General features: G+C 45.1%; 1 protein-coding gene and 1 long non-coding RNA gene across 2 annotated transcripts in view; one reads left to right on the forward strand and one right to left on the reverse strand.

Moving 5' to 3' along the window:
- LOC115066769 (synapsin-3-like) overlaps positions 1–18,112 on the forward strand; it is a 174,755-nt gene that overhangs the window by 68,374 nt on the left and 88,269 nt on the right. Inside the window, exon 3 of the mRNA XM_029568344.1 lies at positions 245–302. Within this exon, the coding sequence (XP_029424204.1) occupies positions 245–302 (58 nt within the window). The remainder of the gene's footprint in view (positions 1–244; positions 303–18,112) is intronic.
- On the reverse strand, positions 11,952–13,831 carry LOC115072039. The gene is made up of 3 exons (XR_003851101.1): positions 13,747–13,831; positions 12,543–12,635; positions 11,952–12,039 (listed from the first exon to the last, which is right to left on the reverse strand). It is a non-coding gene; the product is annotated as an uncharacterized LOC115072039 (long non-coding RNA).

Here is an 18,112-nt window from a genome sequence, read left to right on the forward strand (position 1 = left end):
GCTTCCTTTTAGAGGCTAAAACTGGGGCGTGGGAAGGTCAACAACTTGGCCAAACCACAACTTGAGTCTCCTATCTTCGCATCCTTTCTCCCTCCCACCCCCCACCACACTGCCTCTAAACACTGAGACGGTGGGCAGTCAAGGGAAAGAAGGGGCAGGTGGATACGTCTTGGTTTGTACTTTTGGGAGAGGGAAGAAAGGATAAAAGATTCCCCACTTAGCAGACCTCTTCCTCTCCTTGCAGGTCAAAATATTTCCATGGGAAGAAGGTGAATGGCGAGATTGAGATCCGAGTGGAGCAGGTAGGCGGGAACCCATTCCCTAGTACTGTCCTCACTTGCTGTCGTCTGACCTGGAACCATTTCCAAAAGCATGAACTTGGATTGCCAGAAAGATCTTGGATTATACTCGGGAATTGCATTAAATTCCAGAATTTTCTAGTCCACTCGTTTTTTAGCCTTTTGGTTTTAGCTGTAGGCCTTTTCTTCAAGAAGTATCAAAGGGTGCTAAGCTACAGACCAGAGAGAAGTGGAGCTGCTTGGATGGGAGTCTGTGTGCTCCATCGGCACCCCATGGCATCTTTGACTATGAGTCTGACATTGACCATGGAGCATGATGGGAAGTGTAATGTGTATGAATCCTGATTCTCTTGCTTTTTAGTTATTGAGCAGATGACTTGATCTCTCTGTGCTCTTCTTTTCTTGTTTCACTGTGGTTAGCATGAGATTATTTAAAACTTCAAGAGACTAGAGTCGAGAACCCCAGCCTCATTATTGCCACTGTTTCCAATATCCAGGTCCTTCATTTATATGGAAAGAAATATGGATTTGGTCAAACTTCATAGGAAGTCAGGGCTGGAAGTTCTCCTGACCTCAAACCAGGAGTTCCCCCATTCACCAAGTGAGAACCTCCTTCCTGGGGGCACCATAACCAACCTTAAGAGAGCACATCAAGGGCTCTGGAGTCAGACTCCAGGCTTGAGTCCCAACACCATCCTCTCATGTCTGGCTTGGCTGAGTAATACTTCAGCTCCCCTCTTCATCTGTGTTCTTGTGATAATAGCGGCATCAGCCTATATTCTTAGGCTGCTGGAGGATTGGATGCCTCAGTGCATGAAAGTCCTAGCACCATGCTGGCGCACAGCAGGAACGTCAAAAGTGTTTCTCCTCTTCCTTTTCCATTCCCTTCACTCTCTCCCTTCCTCCTGCCCCTCCTCTTCTTCTCCCTCCTTCTTTCTTCTCTCATCATTTTTCAGAAAACAGCAAGTCTGAATACAGTTAATTGGAAGAAGTACAATTTAAAACTCAGGAACAGGAGTGGCCTGTCCCCCTGCACTCTTTTGAGCTTTGTGAGTCAGAGGAACAGTGCAGACTTCGGAGCATCGAATTGATGGCGTTGGCTTCATATTAAAATACCTACCATTTGAATTTCAGTATGATCCTGTGGCTTTCAAGTCAATCCAACGTCTACTGGTTTTCCTTCCATGGCAAAAAGCAGGTTATTTTTATTCATTTTACAAATATTTGTCAAGCGTCTACTATGCGAGCTAGCTCATGTGGGGAAGGAGGGTAAGAAGCAGTGGTCCAGTCCCCAAACAGGAATAGCTTTGAGGAGGGAGTGTTATTTGAGTTGGATTAAAGAGTGACTAGACTTTCAACATGCAGAGGTTGGTGGCATGGGGACCATGTGGGATGGAGGCACCGAGGGCAAAGGAAGTTAATCAGTACAGGGTGGGATGCTAGTCCTATCGCATGACTCCAGCACAAGGCTCATTGTCTTTCCCTTCCCCTCCCTAGTGCCCCTTTCAGTGAAGAGTGCCACCTTTTAAGACTCCTCCCTTAGCTGGAAACCTGGCAGACTCCCTCTGCCACTGTAACTACCCACTGTCAGGTCCTTTTGACTCCCTATCCCATGGTTCTCTAGTCTCCCCAGTTGCTAAGGAACTACCTTGGTTGGATCACTACCAACTTTCATCCAAACTCTTAGCAGCCTCACAACTCCATTTTTAAAAATCACCCTTAATTTATTCTTCATGTCAAAACTAGAGTCGTCTTTTTTTGTTTTGATTTAGTGTGTGTGTGTGTGTGTGTGTGTGTGTGTGTGATGTGTGTGTGCATGTGTGCATGTTCATGGGGGCTGTGGTCACATACATGCTATGGCATGTGCGGAGTGGGTAGAGGACAACCTTAACTTCTACCTTGTTTGAGACACAGTCTCTCTTTTCGTGCCGTGTGTGCCAGGCTAGCTGGTTTGGAGCCTCTGGAGATGCTCCTGTCTCCATTTCTCATCTTGCCACAGTAGCAGGGGTCAGGGGGAGATACAGATGGTCAGGGACCACGCCCAGCTTTACATGGGCTCTGGGGATCCAAACTTAGATCCTCGTACTTGCATAGAGCACTTTTTTAAAAGTGATCTTTCTAATAGAGCAGATTGGATCCCTTGAAGTATAAGCTTTACAGCCTCTTCCTCAAAGGTACACCTGAGCCCTGTCTAAACCAGGTAACTTGGTGATTCTTTTCCACAGCACCTCACCCCTTCCTTCCTAGCCATCACCTACATATTTAGGGTGGGATGTGCCTGAAGACAGGGGCCATAACTATTTGGATTTCACTCTGTTAAGTAACACAGGGCCTGGCACAAACTAGAACTGAAAGAAATATTTGCAGAATGAATAATTGGTAGATTCCACAGATTCCAGGCTGCCTGTTGGTTTCAAGGGTGATAAATCATTGCTCCTTCATCTTTTCTCAAAAATCTGGGTTTTCCATAAACCATCTGGTAAATGCTCAGTTGCCAACTGAGCTGGTCCTGCCTCATCTTCTTTGTAGTAACCCTGAGGCGTGCTTTCATTTCCCCCTTTTATCTTAATGTTGCCTTTGGCCCAAGTGGAAAATACCAAATCTATATGCAGGGGCATCCAGGGGTGCCACTGAAAGTCACTTGAGGACTCTGGGGACACTTCAGCAGTCTATGAGGGCTTTAGTCATGCTAGAAAATGTTGGCTAATATAGCCATCCTGATTTCTAGCCATGCTTTTCCATGGAAACCAGAAGGTAAATTAGTCAGGAAACCAATTAGCATGTCATTTGGGCATTGGTTCCTGGAAGATAGAGCTTCTCAAATCCTACTTCAAGTCTGAATGACTTATCTTTGGCCCATCTGAATCGATGGGTGGGTCGTATAAGCAACCCCCACCATGATCTTCACACGCATCTTCCCAACACTTGAGAAAAGACTTAGGACAGAAGCCACTGTTTAGTCTAAACTGGCCTTGACTTTTGGGAACCTGTCTCTCAGTGAAGGGCCAGATTAACCAGATAATTGCGCTGTCTGGGTTTTGCTGGACAGAGTAAAAGAGTTAGTTGTGGTTGACCCAGAGGAAGTCTCCACCCCTCCTCTCCACCCTCTTCCCCACAATTTCAAAACCACTTGCATGGCTCTGGCAGAAAGGAGAATCCAGAAGCCCTGGGGAGGCCAGTAGGTAGCTGCATCACTTTGCATCCCATTACCCATCATGCCCTGCTAGCTCTGCAGGGTCATGCTGCAGAGTCCTAGTGGAGCTGGAGACTACCAGGCCAGGGTAGTTGGCTCATCTAGCTCTCTTCTGTTTGTATTTGAGGCCAAGGGTCTTCTCTCCACAGTCACGAGTCACCGCTCTGAGGGACTAAGAGATGAGGTTGATGAATGGATTAATATTAAGTAAGACGCACAGTCTGAGAGATGGATTGACTAGAACCTGGAAGGATGGAGCCTGGGGGCTTTAGTGAAAGACAGAGAAAAAGAGATAGGTGGAGAAAGAGAAGAGGAGAGTGAGCTCTCAAGTGGAGAGAGCAAAGAAGAGAGTGAGCTCTGGAGTGGAGAGAAGGAAGAAGAGAACGAGCTCTGGAATGGCCATGTCTAGGCTTTTCTCAGTGTTAATGGTGCCAAGGCAGAAGGAACCACAATGCCTTGCTCCAGCAGATGTTAGAGAGACAGACAGGAAATGAAGGAAGCTGGACAAGTCACAGGTTTACACATGAGCACCAAGGGCTCCCTACAAGCCCGTCCCTGTATAATAGTAGAGAAGAAATTGATGTTATGTGTGTGGGACCCATGGAGGCTGTCAGGAACCTGCTCACCTTTCACTCTCTCTATTCTTTGTCAGCATACATGTCTTCTGAAAGCAAAGGTGGAGGGTTTTTTTTCTTTTAAAATACTGTAAACCCCACAGGATCTGCACAGATTGAGTATCTCTTATCCAAATATCAGGGACTAGAAGTGTTTCAGAGTTCAAGTTTTTAAGATTTGGAAATATTTTCACATACACAATGAGATGTAGTGGGGAGGGAACCCAAGTCTAAATATGAAATTCACCTCTGTTTCATGTTTACCTTATGCACATAGACTGATGGTGATTTTGCGGTGTTGGTGATGCACCTGCATTCTGACTGTGACCTGTTGTTACTTGAGGTCAGGAGTGAGATTTTTCCATTTGTGGCAATATGGTGCCACTCAGAGAGTTTTGAATTGGGAATACTTTGGAATTCAAATTTTCAGTTTAGGGATGCTCAACCTATTTCTCTCTCTCTCTCTCTCTCTCTCTCTCTCTCTCTCTCTCTCGTGTGTGTGTGTGTGATGCATATGTATGTAGGTGCACTAATCTACATGTGTGTGAAAGCCAAAAGTCAACACTGGGTGACTTCTGTCACTTTCCAGCTTATATTTAATTTTTATCTTTTGATTATTTTTATTTTATGTATTTCAATGCTTTTCCTACATCTATAAAAGTGTACCCATGCATGAAATGCCTGTGGAGGCCAGAAGAGAGTGTCTGATCCCCTTGGAACTGCAGTTATGGATGGTTATTTGCCACCATGTGTGTGCTGGGAACCGAACCTGGGTCCTCTGCAGCCAGTGCTCTTAACCATTGAGCCATCTCTACAGCAAGGTCTCTCACTGAACCTGTAGCTCACTGATTGGCTAGACTGGCTAGCCAGTGATTCCCATGTCCCTAATCCTCCCATCCCCCCATCTGCCTGTATCAGCCCACTAGTGCTGGAGTTACAGATGTATGCTACTATATCCCATGTTAATGTGGGTGCTGAGGATGGAACTGAGATCCACATACTTGCCCAGAAAGCCCTGAACCATCTCTCCAACCCTTCAATATACTTTTATTTTTAATTTTTATGCATATTTTAGACTTTACTCCATAACTGTGTATAGGTTAATCTCTTTTAGAATAGGCCTTAACTATGGGGGGGGGGCTATTGACAGTTGATGGTTACTAATGGAGGGAGAGTCAGATTTCTTTAGGGATTTAGGGATATGGCTCCTGGTAGGTTGACCAAGCTCCAGTGGATGGCCCCAGACCCATGCATTTATGGGCAGCACTAATAAGATTCAGTGTATTATAAAGAAGAAGGAGAAAAAGGAGGAGAGAAGAAGGAAGAAGAGGAGGAGGAGGAGGAGGAAGACAGAGTATCATGAAGAAGAAGAAGAAAAGAAGATGACTCAGTATGTTATGAAGAAAAAGGAGGAGGAGGAAGGCTCAGTGTATTATGAGGAGGAGGAGGAGGAGGAGGAGGAAGAGGAGGAGGAGGAGATGAACCTGGAAGGGAATGTAAGAGGAATTAAAAGGAGAGTGGGAGTTCAAAATACAGTGTATGCATGTATGAAATTCTAAAAGAAAAAAATAAAATATGTCTTCTAGAAAGAAATAAACCTCAACTGTAGATGCTTACCATTAAAACTAGGTGATACTTCAAGAAACAGATGTCAACAACATAAAGAAATGGGATTTGCAAGTCAATTCAGTTCTTCAATTCGGTGCACCATTGTCAGTAAGAAACAATTACTTGATAAAATTCTACCTTGAAAGAAATATATCTAATGGCCTAGAAAGGACCCTGCACTTGATTTTGTTCTATATCCCCTGGACGGTGATTTATTACATTACTTTTGCTAAAGACTTGAGGGCAAATCAGAGAGAGACTATGCTGGACTGTGTTTGATGTGATCAAATTGAATGGGTAAGCAACATAAAATCCATTCAAAAACTCAGCTGCGAAGGGATAGGATGGGAGATATCTAGCTTATTAAAATCACATGAGAACATAGGAAGACCTAATATTTGAGTTGAATATACCTTAATGTTTGTGGGAGGAAATGTGTGAGACCGTGGCTACAGAGACGATGGACTGGAGATGGAATCTCAGCTCCACCCTGTTTTAGCTGGGTTGAACTTCTACTTAAAACATCTCCAAGTATCCATTTCCTTATCAGAAGAGTGAAGGTAATAATTTCCAGCCCCTGGAGCTGTTGTGCAGACTAAGTGAATTAATATAGTTAATGTCATTTCTGGTTCATGTGCTAGTGCTCCGCAAGTTGTGGTTATTTTTCTTACTCTAAACCTGGTGCCACTTCAGGCTGCGTGATCTACAGTCAGTGTTTAGAAAACAGGATGATGACAATCCATAACCCCACCACCACCACCACCACGCATGTTTACACAGTATCCAAAACAGATCCTGGTGAGAGATTCAGTGTAGTTCCAACAGCAGACCTCTGAAGAGGGACTGGAGTAAGAAGAGACTGAAGCCCCTGGGGAAGGAGAATCAGATCAAGGAAACGGAGATGCTTAGCAGAGGAGAGGAGCGGTCTCCAATAGGTTCACTCTTTATGAACACTGAAAGCATGTGAACTGAGTGGTTGGTAAAGTGACAGCTGCCATACCCTGAGTTCTTACAACACAAAGCTAAGGGCTTTTCACTGTTGGGGTAGCTCCGTGACCACATCCACTGACAGAAACGGAGGCTCATAGAGAATAAGCAGCTCGCCCAAGACTACCCAACTAATAAGTGGCAGGAGTCTGCCCAGCTAGCTGGACCTCAGAGCCCTTCTCTCACCCGCTGTGTTTTTCTGCTAGGGTTGAGAATGTCAAGAACTGTGACCAACTGCACTAGTTAAAGCGCTTTTCATGCATAAACTTTTTTCAGTCTCATGATTACACTTTGAGATGGGTGCCTTGACTGTCTCCATTTAGAAGATGAAGAAATCAGGGTTCAGAGAGGTTAAACAACCAGCAGAAATGAGTAATTGAGGAGGAATCTGAACCCAGGTTCCTGTGCTCTGCCACCACCCCATATTGTTTCAATGAGGTCAGAGTTCAGGGTAATGGTACAGTTCCACAAGAAGATGGATTTCAGCTTCATGTAAACAAAAACTGTGGAGTGGTGCAAAAGATGAACACGCCAGGCCTGTGCCATTGGTAGAAGGGTGTCTCCTGTTCTGGAAATACTCAGGTAGAAACTGGACAGCTAATTTGGAGACTATTTCACAGGAAAGTTGTGTGTCTAATAGACAAAAATCCTTTTTTAAAAAAAATTTTTATTATTTTTAATTTATGTGTATGAGTGTATTGCCTGCGTGTATTCTAATATTTATCTTGTAGAGCAAAAGCAATATATTCAAATAGTTAAAAATTGAAAAAGTATAAAATGGCATCTGGAGAAAAGCCTTCCTCTAATTCTGTCCAGGTCCCTCCATGTAATTAACCTTTATTGCTAGTTCTTTGGTGGGGAGATTTTCTAGAGAGATGTTTAAATGTATGCTGACATATAAAAATACAGATATGTTTCCATAAATGGCAGTTGGTCAGTGACCTTATTAGCTTCACTGTTAACTTGATACAACTTAGAATTACCTGGAAAAAGAGTCTCAATTGAGGAATTTCCTATATCAAATGGGTCTGTAAGCATGTATGTGGGGGATTGTCTTGATTGTTAATATACAGGAGGGCCCAGCCCACTGTGGGCAGCACCATTCCCTAGGCAGGTGTTTCTGAATTGTATAAGAAAGCTAGCTGAGGGGCTGGAGAGATGGCTCTGCGGTTAAGAGCACCATCTACTCTTGCCTAGGACACAGGTTCAATTCCTAGCACCCACATGGTGGCTAACAACTGTTCATGACTCCAGTTCTAGGGAACCTGATGCCCTCTTCTGACCTCTGCAGGCATTGCATGACACAAGTGTACTTATATACATGCAGGTAATACACTTATACACATAAAATAAAAATAATAAATATATATTTTTAAAAAGCTAGCTGAGAATGAGCCTACCTGCAGCCAGCTTATGTATCTTCCATGATTCGTGCTATGAAGTCCTTTGTCAGAGGTAATGCTGTGTGGAAGGGCAGGCAGGCCTGCCTTCAAGTTCCTGCCTTAATTTCTGCCTTGACTTCCCTCAGTGATGAACTGGGACCTGGAGGCTAAAGCCAAATAAACCTTTTCTTCCCCCAAGTTGCTTTTGTCTGGCTATTTTAATCACAGCAACAGAAATGTGATAGAATAGTCAGGAAAACAGAAATTATTCTAGGTATTTCGGAGGGGGTTTAAGAAGAAGGATTGATTACAAATGGATCAAAAAGGGAAGTCATAGCACTCAGAGCCACAGCAGTCCTCGTTCACTGCCACTGCCACAACTGTCTCTGAAGACCACAGCCTGCTAGTGTTATGGGAACTACCACAGCCCTCACTCAAGGATGTTGCCTGGCGTTGAAGCTTCTGTAATCAACACCTGAAGCTGGACGACTGCTGCTCCCTCCCTCCCTTCCCTTCCTGCACAAATCGCTCCCAGCGTGCATATAGCTCTTGCAGAGGACCAGAGTTCAGTTCCCAGCGCCTACAGTGGACAGCTTAAAACTGCCCTTAACTCCAGTTCTAGGGGATCTGATGCTCTCTTCTGGACTCCACAGGCACATACACTTACATGTGCATATACCCCCTCCACAATCCATATAATTAAAAATGATAATATAAATAAGTATTTCAAAAAGGAAGGGCTTTTCCCTTTAGCTGATGAAATTGTTCCCAAGGCAGCCCTCAGTCATCGACCCTCTCAGAGATGCCTTAGGTAAAGAGACCTGCCTGTTCCAGGTCGTACCTCTTTCCTGGAGGCAGTCATAGTCAGTTCTGTAACCATCTGGACCTTTTATCCTAACCTGAGACAGCTATGAAAGAACATCCCAGCCTCATAGCTCCTTGTGGAGTTGATGGAGACCTCTGTTGAGATGTTGCAATAGCCCATCTCCTCCTGTGCCCAGGCCTGCTCCTTGCCTCTTCCATCCCTTCCAGTGGTGGTGATGCCCAGAGCATTTCTCAATGAACCTCCCTCGGGCCAACAACCATTTCAGAGGCTGCATCCCAGAGAGCCAGACCGTCAAGTGCCCATTTACAATGTTGATAGGTCCTGGGTACTTAATCCAGGAAGGTTATACGGATGATGTAGATTTCTAGATCTCTACTCAGTTCCTGGGTTCTGGAGTCCATCTCGTGCAAATGCTCTCCTGGTTCCAGGCCAAGCACTGATGCTGAACTCTGAGGTGCTCCATAATTTGATCTTCCTGTTTGACCTCCCTGTATTTGAAATTCACCAGAGCTTGGCGTTTCTGTACAGAGCTGAGTCCAGCTGTTCTGATCCAGTAAGCCTTGTTTTGTTAATACAATCCTGCAAGATTTATTTGTTTGGCTTGGCTTCCCCTGACCTCAGACATTCTGTTTTGTATTATTTTTAAAAGCGTGCAGGTCTCCATGGAGGCCCTTTTCTTTTCAAATCTGAGAACCAGCTGGGAGAATGGAAAAAAAAGAAAGAAAAAAAAAACAGGTGGGATGCTGGGACATATTAACAGAATCATAACTCATCAGAGGAACGAGTGTCCTCTTTTTAACCATGGCATTGATTAGTGTGGGTTTATTGGCTTCCTGGACCTACCTGTGGGCCCAGTGATTTAAGACGAGAAACTGGAGAAATGGTAACCGTAGCAAACTTTCACTAACTTCTGCTGCATGGCAAGTGCCTCTTAAGTGCTTCCTATGCTGCGACCTAGTTAATCCACAGCTATGTCTGTTGCTGAGGAAACTGAGGCTCAAAAAAGGGTCAATAAAGAACCCAGGCATTATCCCACAGTGAGTAAGAAGCTAGGCTTGAGCCCAGGTCTGCTTAGCCAAAATAGATCTTCTCCAGAGTGGTTGTCTCGGTGTACGTTGGTCATGAATTTGTCTTCAGGAAGCCTTTTGCCTGTCCTCTTGCCTGGGTTCCTTGAGTAGAGGTCTCTCACCCCACTCTTCTGATCTACAGTCATGTGTGACATTCTCCAGCAAACGGCTGCTCTTTTCCTGACTAGCCCTAGTGGCTCTCTCACTTGAGGCCCTGGCTTATTGTTGAAAAGTTCCTGTTAACAGTCCCTCTGCTCTTTGCTTCCCCCACCAAAGGCTCCACTCACCTTGTCCTAAAGTGTAGATGTCTTTAAATCACACGAATGTGGTAATAGTCCATTCTCTGCAGCCCCGCCAGTGTGATTTAAATTGCAGCTTTGCAGCTTCCCCAGTAACACTGAGGAAGTAACTCAACTTCACTGTGCCTGCTGGTGTCCTCATATGTAAAGCAGTAACAATAGTAACTATCCATAGAGCTGTGAAAGAGACATGAATTGCTGTATTCGAAGCACCCAACACTGAGCCTGGCGTACAGAAAATGCTAGCTGTACAATCATCTTCTTATCCTGAATACATAGTGCCTGAGTAGTTTCTAGGTTGTTTTCTTTAAAAAAGAAAAACTATTTTATTATTTTTATTTTATGTGTGTGAGTGTATTGATTGCATGTATGTAAATGCACTTATATTGTGCAATGCCTATGGAGGTCAGAAGAGGGCGTCAGATCACCTGGGTTAGCCGCCATGGGAACAGTTCCTGGGAACGGAACCCAGGGCCTCTGCAAGAGTAGCCAGTGCTCATAACCACTGAGCCATCCCTCCAGCCCCTGTTTTCTTTTCTTTTGAATTATTCAGAGATAGAAAAGATATAACCATGCTCTATTAAAAAAAATAATAACTGTGCAACCTGTAGGCAACACAAGCAATTCTTGTGGAGATGTGTTTGGGTTCTTTACACAGGTGGCTAAACCATGAGTCCCATCAATGTTTCCATAACCAATTGGCATTTCTGATGTTTCCTTGATGCTATAGTGCAGATCCTGGATTGAAAGGTGTTCAATAGATGTTTGTTGAATGTGTGAGTGAATGATGTGACAATCATGGAAAAGTCAAGTCAGAAAGAGTTCTTGAAGATCATTAATACAGCCTACTTTTTTTGAAAAATTTATTTTGCTTTTATATTTGTGTGTGTGTGTGTGTGTGTGTGTGTGTGTGTGCGTGTGTGTGTGTGTGTGCGTGTGTGTGTGTGTGTGCGTGTGTGTGTGTGTGTGCGTGTGTGTGTGTGTGTGCGTGTGTGTGTGTGTGTGCGTGTGTGTGTGTGTGTGCGTGTGTGTGTGTGTGTGCGTGTGTGTGTGTGTGTGCGTGTGTGTGTGTGTGTGCGTGTGTGTGTGTGTGTGTGTGTGTGTGTGTGTGTAGTGTGTGTGTGTACATGCATGCAGGTACCCTTGGAAGCCAGAGGAGGATGTTGGATCCCCTGAAGCTGGACTTAGAGGCAGTTGTGAGCTTCCTACAAGAGTATCAAGTACTCTTAAGCACTGAGTCATCTCACCGGCCTCCAGTCTATTGCTTTAACCGCTGAGAGGGGAAGGGACCAGAGCAAGTGCACACATTGTATTGCAGGTGGGGACCGCAGCATGGAGGACCCGGGCCCTCATCTCCTGGGCACCGCAGCATGGAGGACCCGGGCACTCATCTCCTGGCCACTAGTTTTTGCGACCATTTCTCCACCTGTCAAGTGGTTTTTTTTTTTTAATCTTTTCCTTTTAAGGAGCCATCAGTCTCTTCAGATGGTTTTAATAGCCAAAAATAACTCATCTCATGAGGTTCATATTTTCCACAATCACTTGGGAGAGGCCTTCTTGGAAGAGATATGGGATAGAGGGCTAACCTCTAGCTGCTAGCTAAAGGATAGTGCAATCCAGTGGCACTGTGGGAACCCTGAGATCAGGTTTAGCACTCCCTTTGGTTCTCAACACAGCAGGGACCATTAGATGATCCTTCTGGTCTGCCTCTTCTCTGTTAGAGGTGACTCTAGCATCCTGGTGGAACTGACCATTCTTGAACACCTGAGTTAAATCGTGAAGAATTTATGGTAAAATATGGGAAAGGATACCCAGGAGAGACAGTATTTAGCTTGAGCATTATTTCCTATGCAACAATCAGAAGGAAGAGGGATGAGAATCAAAGGGGACCTGATTTTTTTCTTCTCTCCCCTCCCCTTCCTCCTTTTCCCTCCCCTTCCTTCCCCTCCCTCCATCCCTTTTCTTCCCTCTCCTCCCCTCTCCTCCCTTTCCCACTCCCCTCCTCTCCCCTCCCTTCTCCCCTCCCCTCCCTTCCCCTCCCTTCTCTTTCTTGTTGAGACAAGGTTTCAACTACATATTCCAGGCTTATCTTGAACTCACCATGTAGCTGAAGCTGGCCTCAAGTTCACAGCATCCTTCCGCCTCACCCTCCCAAGTACTAGGATTTCTATCTGTATACCACTATACCCATCTGGGAGTCCATTGTCTTATACCTGGAAGCCAAACTCATAGGTCCTGGCCTTGAGCCACTGTGTTTGATAATTTACCTTTCCTTATTGCCATTCCACTTCCCCAGTGCGTGCCCTGCCCCCGTTAGCATAGTAGATAAGGGAGATTCCACTGGAAATTAGATCAGTGTCCTAAAGAAAACACAGCAAGCCTGTTGGCTTCTTGGAAGGTGTATAAAAAACATAAACAGATCTGCCCCTTCACTTAAGAGACACTTACTGAGCACTTGGTCTGTACTCAGTCTTAATGACAGTCCTTCAACCTCAAGGAGTTCATCATCTGGTGACTCTAATACATCATGGGGTGAGTATCTTAGAGATTTGCCAGCTGTGGGATGCTCTCAGGAAAAGCTTCACAGAGAAGCAGATGATCAGCTGGGTTTGGAGAAGAGAATTAAGGGAGTTGTTGGTCAGACATGAACATCAGACCTTGTAACTAAACAGCATGTTTTATGTCCTAGCTTGTCATATATGGAGAAAGGATCAGATGATCGCATATATGAGAAGGGATTGTGGTGGTTAGTATTAACTGTCAACTTGAAATGTAGAATTTCCTGGGAAGAGACTCTCAATAAAGGATGGTATCCATTGGGTTGGCCTGAGGGCATGTCTGTAGAGGATTGCCTTGATTACAGTAAGTGTGATGTGACTAAGACAGAGATGGTGGTGTATGGATCTGGAGAAGGAGGTAAAGAGCAGGCTCTTTCACAAGAGGCTTGAGTACAAGCTATGCAACTGAAAACGGTGTCCTGGAGCAGTAGGGGTGGAGACGCATGCAGAGGCTGTGGGTTCATGACTGAGTGCACATGCTCATGGTGTGTTTGGAATACGGACCTCTCATGGTGTGGAGGTGTGGTACGAGGCTGGAGGTAGGCACTGGAGGCATCTAATCCGTGATTGCTACGCTCAGGCGGGAGGTTTACAGAAAAGGGAGTACGTGTGGGTGTGAGGATTTGCTGCTGTGTTCTGTCACCTTTGTCATATCTATCAGTGGTGTTTTCGAAAAGAAAAAGAGACTTGTTTTCCTTAGAACACAAATGGTAGAATTAGACCCACATGATGGAGAATGGCTCTGACATCACTGTAAGGCAAGCCACTGTCAAACCTCACCCTCCCCAACACCTTAACTGGACATCTTCCCTGACCTGCCTCATCCTCTGCACTCCATCTTCCAGGCTGTCCCTGGCCTGTGAGTCCTCCTGCTCACGATCACCCTCCCAGCTGCCTTTGCCCTTCCCTGTACCTCTGCTCCAGCTTGGCCTTCAGCTTTGCTTGGCTACTCTAAGCTTCCTGCCAGCCCTGTTGTTGTCTCTCCACTTGGGGCCTGGCTCACTCCCTGATGAGAAGAGCTCCCACTGGGCTCCCCTCCCCCATGCCAGCAGGCCAGGCCCAGATGTGCTTACATAGTGGGTCTGAGCCTTTGCATTCCGGTAGGAATCCAGGGTTATTAATTAACCCAGGGTACAACCGATTATGAAACATCCCAGAATACTAGAAGGAACCAAAGGGACTTCTGAACTCCCAGCAGGGGAAAATGCCTTTTAATTGGTTTGGATGACTTCGCTGCAGAACTCTGTCTGGCTGTTATGCTAAACTGGAAACCAATCCATTAGATAGTCTAAGGAATCTCTGAGCCCACCCTGAGCAGAGTCTCCTGAGGAAGGGAGTGGGGCTGACACATAAACAGGACTTATGCATGGAATGGCTAGTCACATCTTCTAGCCTCCAGAAGTTGATATCTGAGAATGGGTTTGAATGTCCTACAATGTCTACCTTCTGCATTCCAAAGGAACGTTTCCAAGGCATTACTTACTTTGGAATAGAATATAACCTAAACCAAACTTGTCTTAGACCCTTCCTCAGGGAGTTCACAGGGTGTCATGAGAGTTTGCATGGATGTTGGAGACCTCTGACAGCTTTACAGCCTAAGGACAATATCAACACCTGGTCTCACGCTTTGGCTAAGCATCAGGCACTGGCTAATGTGGATTAGTTTGTTTAATTCTCATCACTTCCCTATGGTGAGTATATGCCATAAATTTGCCCATTCTTCAGATGAAGAAACTAGGGTTTTCCCAAAGCCACACAGTTTATGAGTGATAGAGCTGGAATTTGACCCGACTCAGGTCTGTGTTGACACTTCCTAACCTTGATGCTGGCTCACCTGGAGATATATCCTAGACCTTTGAGCTCCAGAGACATGTGACATGATGGTTGATCATAACTGTCAACCTGACTGGATTGAGAAACACCTAGTAGGTTAGTAAAGCATACTGCTGATTGTGTCTGTGACAAGGTATTCAGAGGTGGTTAAATTATAAAGATCTGAGGGTGCTGGAGAGATGACCCAGTGGTTAAGAGCACTGGCTGCTCTTACAGAGGACCCAAGTCCAGTTCCTGACAGCTAACAACCATCTGTAACTCCAGTTCCAGGGGATCCAACACCCTCTTCTGACCTCTGAGGGCATTGCATGACATGGATGCACTTACATACATGAAGGCAATACACTCCTATGCATTAAAATTAAAATTAAAATAATAAAATATTTTTTAAATCAAAAAGCTCTGACCTCATGAGTGGTTTAATCTACTGATGGATTCAAAATTTTCAGAGCCCATTTAGAGTTGGTAAACTATGGATAGTGGAGCCAGGTTGGAGGAAGTAGGTCACTGGCATGGGGGTGTCCTTGAGGGCTATGTCTTACCCTGCCCCCGTCCCTTTGCTGCTCTACCTCTGATCAGTAATGATGCAAGCTGCTCCCCAACACCTTCCCCATCATGATGGACTAAAAGCTCTAAAACCATCAACAAAATAAAATTTCCTCCTTTTAAATTGTTTATGTGTGGCATCCTGTCCTAGTGGTGAGAAAGTAACTAATATACTTGGTGACTTGATTCTCATGCGTACAGGACTGCCTTGTCATTAGGCTTTTTCTACAAGACTGAAGTTTACCAGACACAACCTTTAGGAGCTAGTCCTTTCCCTACCTCATCTCTCCCAAGATCCATCTTCAACTCCAGCCCTCGTAATGCCTATGGCTCCTGGTCATCTTGTGCCTGGGCTTATGCAAGTCCCTCCTGGGAAATCCTTCCCCCAGTTCTGCCCTATATTGCTTCCATTCTGTGCCTCCCATCTGTGCTTTCTTGGTGCCTCATGCACATGGGTACTGTGACACTTCCAGATGTCTTTGAAATTGCCATTTCACTTGTTGTCACTCCTTTGGATGATGGACTTATTGAGACAGGATGGATCTTTTTTTTTTTTTCACAAATTGAGGGCCACTCTGTGCTAAGTGATAGCACTGTGATGATGATGGAATAGCTCTGTGATGATGATAGAATAGCTCTGTGATGATGGAATAGCACTGTGATGATGATGGAATAGCACTGTGATGACGATGGAATAGCTCTGTGATGACGATGGAATAGCTCTGTGATGACGATGGAATAGCTCTGTGATGACGATGGAATAGCTCTGTGATGACGATGGAATAGCTCTGTGATGACGATGGAATAGCTCTGTGATGACGATGGAATAGCTCTGTGATGACGATGGAATAGCTCTGTGATGACGATGGAATAGCTCTGTGATGACGATGGAATAGCTCTGTGATGACGATGGAATAGCTCTGTGATGACGATGGAATAGCTCTGTGATGACGATGGAATAGCTCTGTGATGACGATGGAATAGCTCTGTGATGACGATGGAATAGCTCTGTGATGACGATGGAATAGCTCTGTGATGACGATGGAATAGCTCTGTGATGACGATGGAATAGCTCTGTGATGACGATGGAATAGCTCTGTGATGACGATGGAATAGCTCTGTGATGACGATGGAATAGCTCTGTGATGACGATGGAATAGCTCTGTGATGACGATGGAATAGCTCTGTGATGACGATGGAATAGCTCTGTGATGATGATGGAATACCACTGTGATGACAATGGAATAGCTCTGTGATGATGATGGAATAGTTCTCTGATGACGATGGAATAGCTCTGTGATGACGATGGAATAGCACTGTGATGACGATGGAATAGCTCTGTGATGACGATGGAATAGCTCTGTGATGACGATGGAATAGCTCTGTGATGACGATGGAATAGCTCTGTGATGACGATGGAATAGCTCTGTGATGACGATGGAATAGCTCTGTGATGACGATGGAATAGCTCTGTGATGACGATGGAATAGCTCTGTGATGACGATGGAATAGCTCTGTGATGACGATGGAATAGCTCTGTGATGACGATGGAATAGCTCTGTGATGACGATGGAATAGCTCTGTGATGACGATGGAATAGCTCTGTGATGACGATGGAATAGCTCTGTGATGACGATGGAATAGCTCTGTGATGACGATGGAATAGCTCTGTGATGACGATGGAATAGCTCTGTGATGACGATGGAATAGCTCTGTGATGACGATGGAATAGCTCTGTGATGACGATGGAATAGCTCTGTGATGACGATGGAATAGCTCTGTGATGACGATGGAATAGCTCTGTGATGACGATGGAATAGCTCTGTGATGACGATGGAATAGCTCTGTGATGACGATGGAATAGCTCTGTGATGACGATGGAATAGCTCTGTGATGACGATGGAATAGCTCTGTGATGACGATGGAATAGCTCTGTGATGACGATGGAATAGCTCTGTGATGACGATGGAATAGCTCTGTGATGACGATGGAATAGCTCTGTGATGACGATGGAATAGCTCTGTGATGACGATGGAATAGCTCTGTGATGACGATGGAATAGCTCTGTGATGACGATGGAATAGCTCTGTGATGATGATGGAATAGCTCTGTGATGATGATGGAATAGCACTTTGATGATGATGGAAGACAGATGCACTGTCTGCCTGATGGAGAGTATTAATTACACAGCGTGCTCTCTCTCTCTCTCTCTCTCTCTCTCTCTCTTTCTCTTTCCTTCTCCTTCTCTATTTCCCTGTCTCTGTCCCTCTCCAAAGTTACAAATACTGTTTAAAGCTATGGTAGCATACTGGGGAGATAGCTTAGTTGGTCAAATGCTTGCTGTGTAAATATGAGGACCTGACTTTGAATCCCAGCATCCATGTATAAAGCTGGTCATGGAGGCATATGCTTATAATCCCAGTGCTAGGAAGGCAGAGGAAAGAGGGTCCCTGGGGCTCACTGGGCACTGGACAGATAGTCTAGCATAATTGATGGGCTCCAGGCCAATGAGAGACCTTATCTCAAAACATAAGATAGATGGGCTGGTTCCTGTGGAGGACACCCAAGGTTGACTCTGACCTCCACATGTATGCACACACATGTGCATATGTGCCCCCAACATGCATGCACACAAATGCTCCCCCCATAAACACACATACACACAAATATGTTTTTTATTTATTATTGTTATCTTATGTGTGTGAGTGTTATGCCTGCATGTATGTAAGTGCACCTGTGTCTTTCAGTGCCCATGGAGGTCAGAAGAGGGGATCAGATCCCCTGGAACTGGAGTTACAGATGATTGTTAGCCACCATGTGGGTGCTGGGAACTGAACCTGGGTTTTCTGCAAGAATATCTAGTGCTCTTAACCACTGAACCATCTCTCCAGCGCATATAT

Source organism: Nannospalax galili, unplaced genomic scaffold (assembly GCF_000622305.1).
Source record: "Nannospalax galili isolate Female #2095 unplaced genomic scaffold, S.galili_v1.0 scaffold39, whole genome shotgun sequence".
Taxonomy (NCBI): domain Eukaryota; kingdom Metazoa; phylum Chordata; class Mammalia; order Rodentia; family Spalacidae; genus Nannospalax; species Nannospalax galili.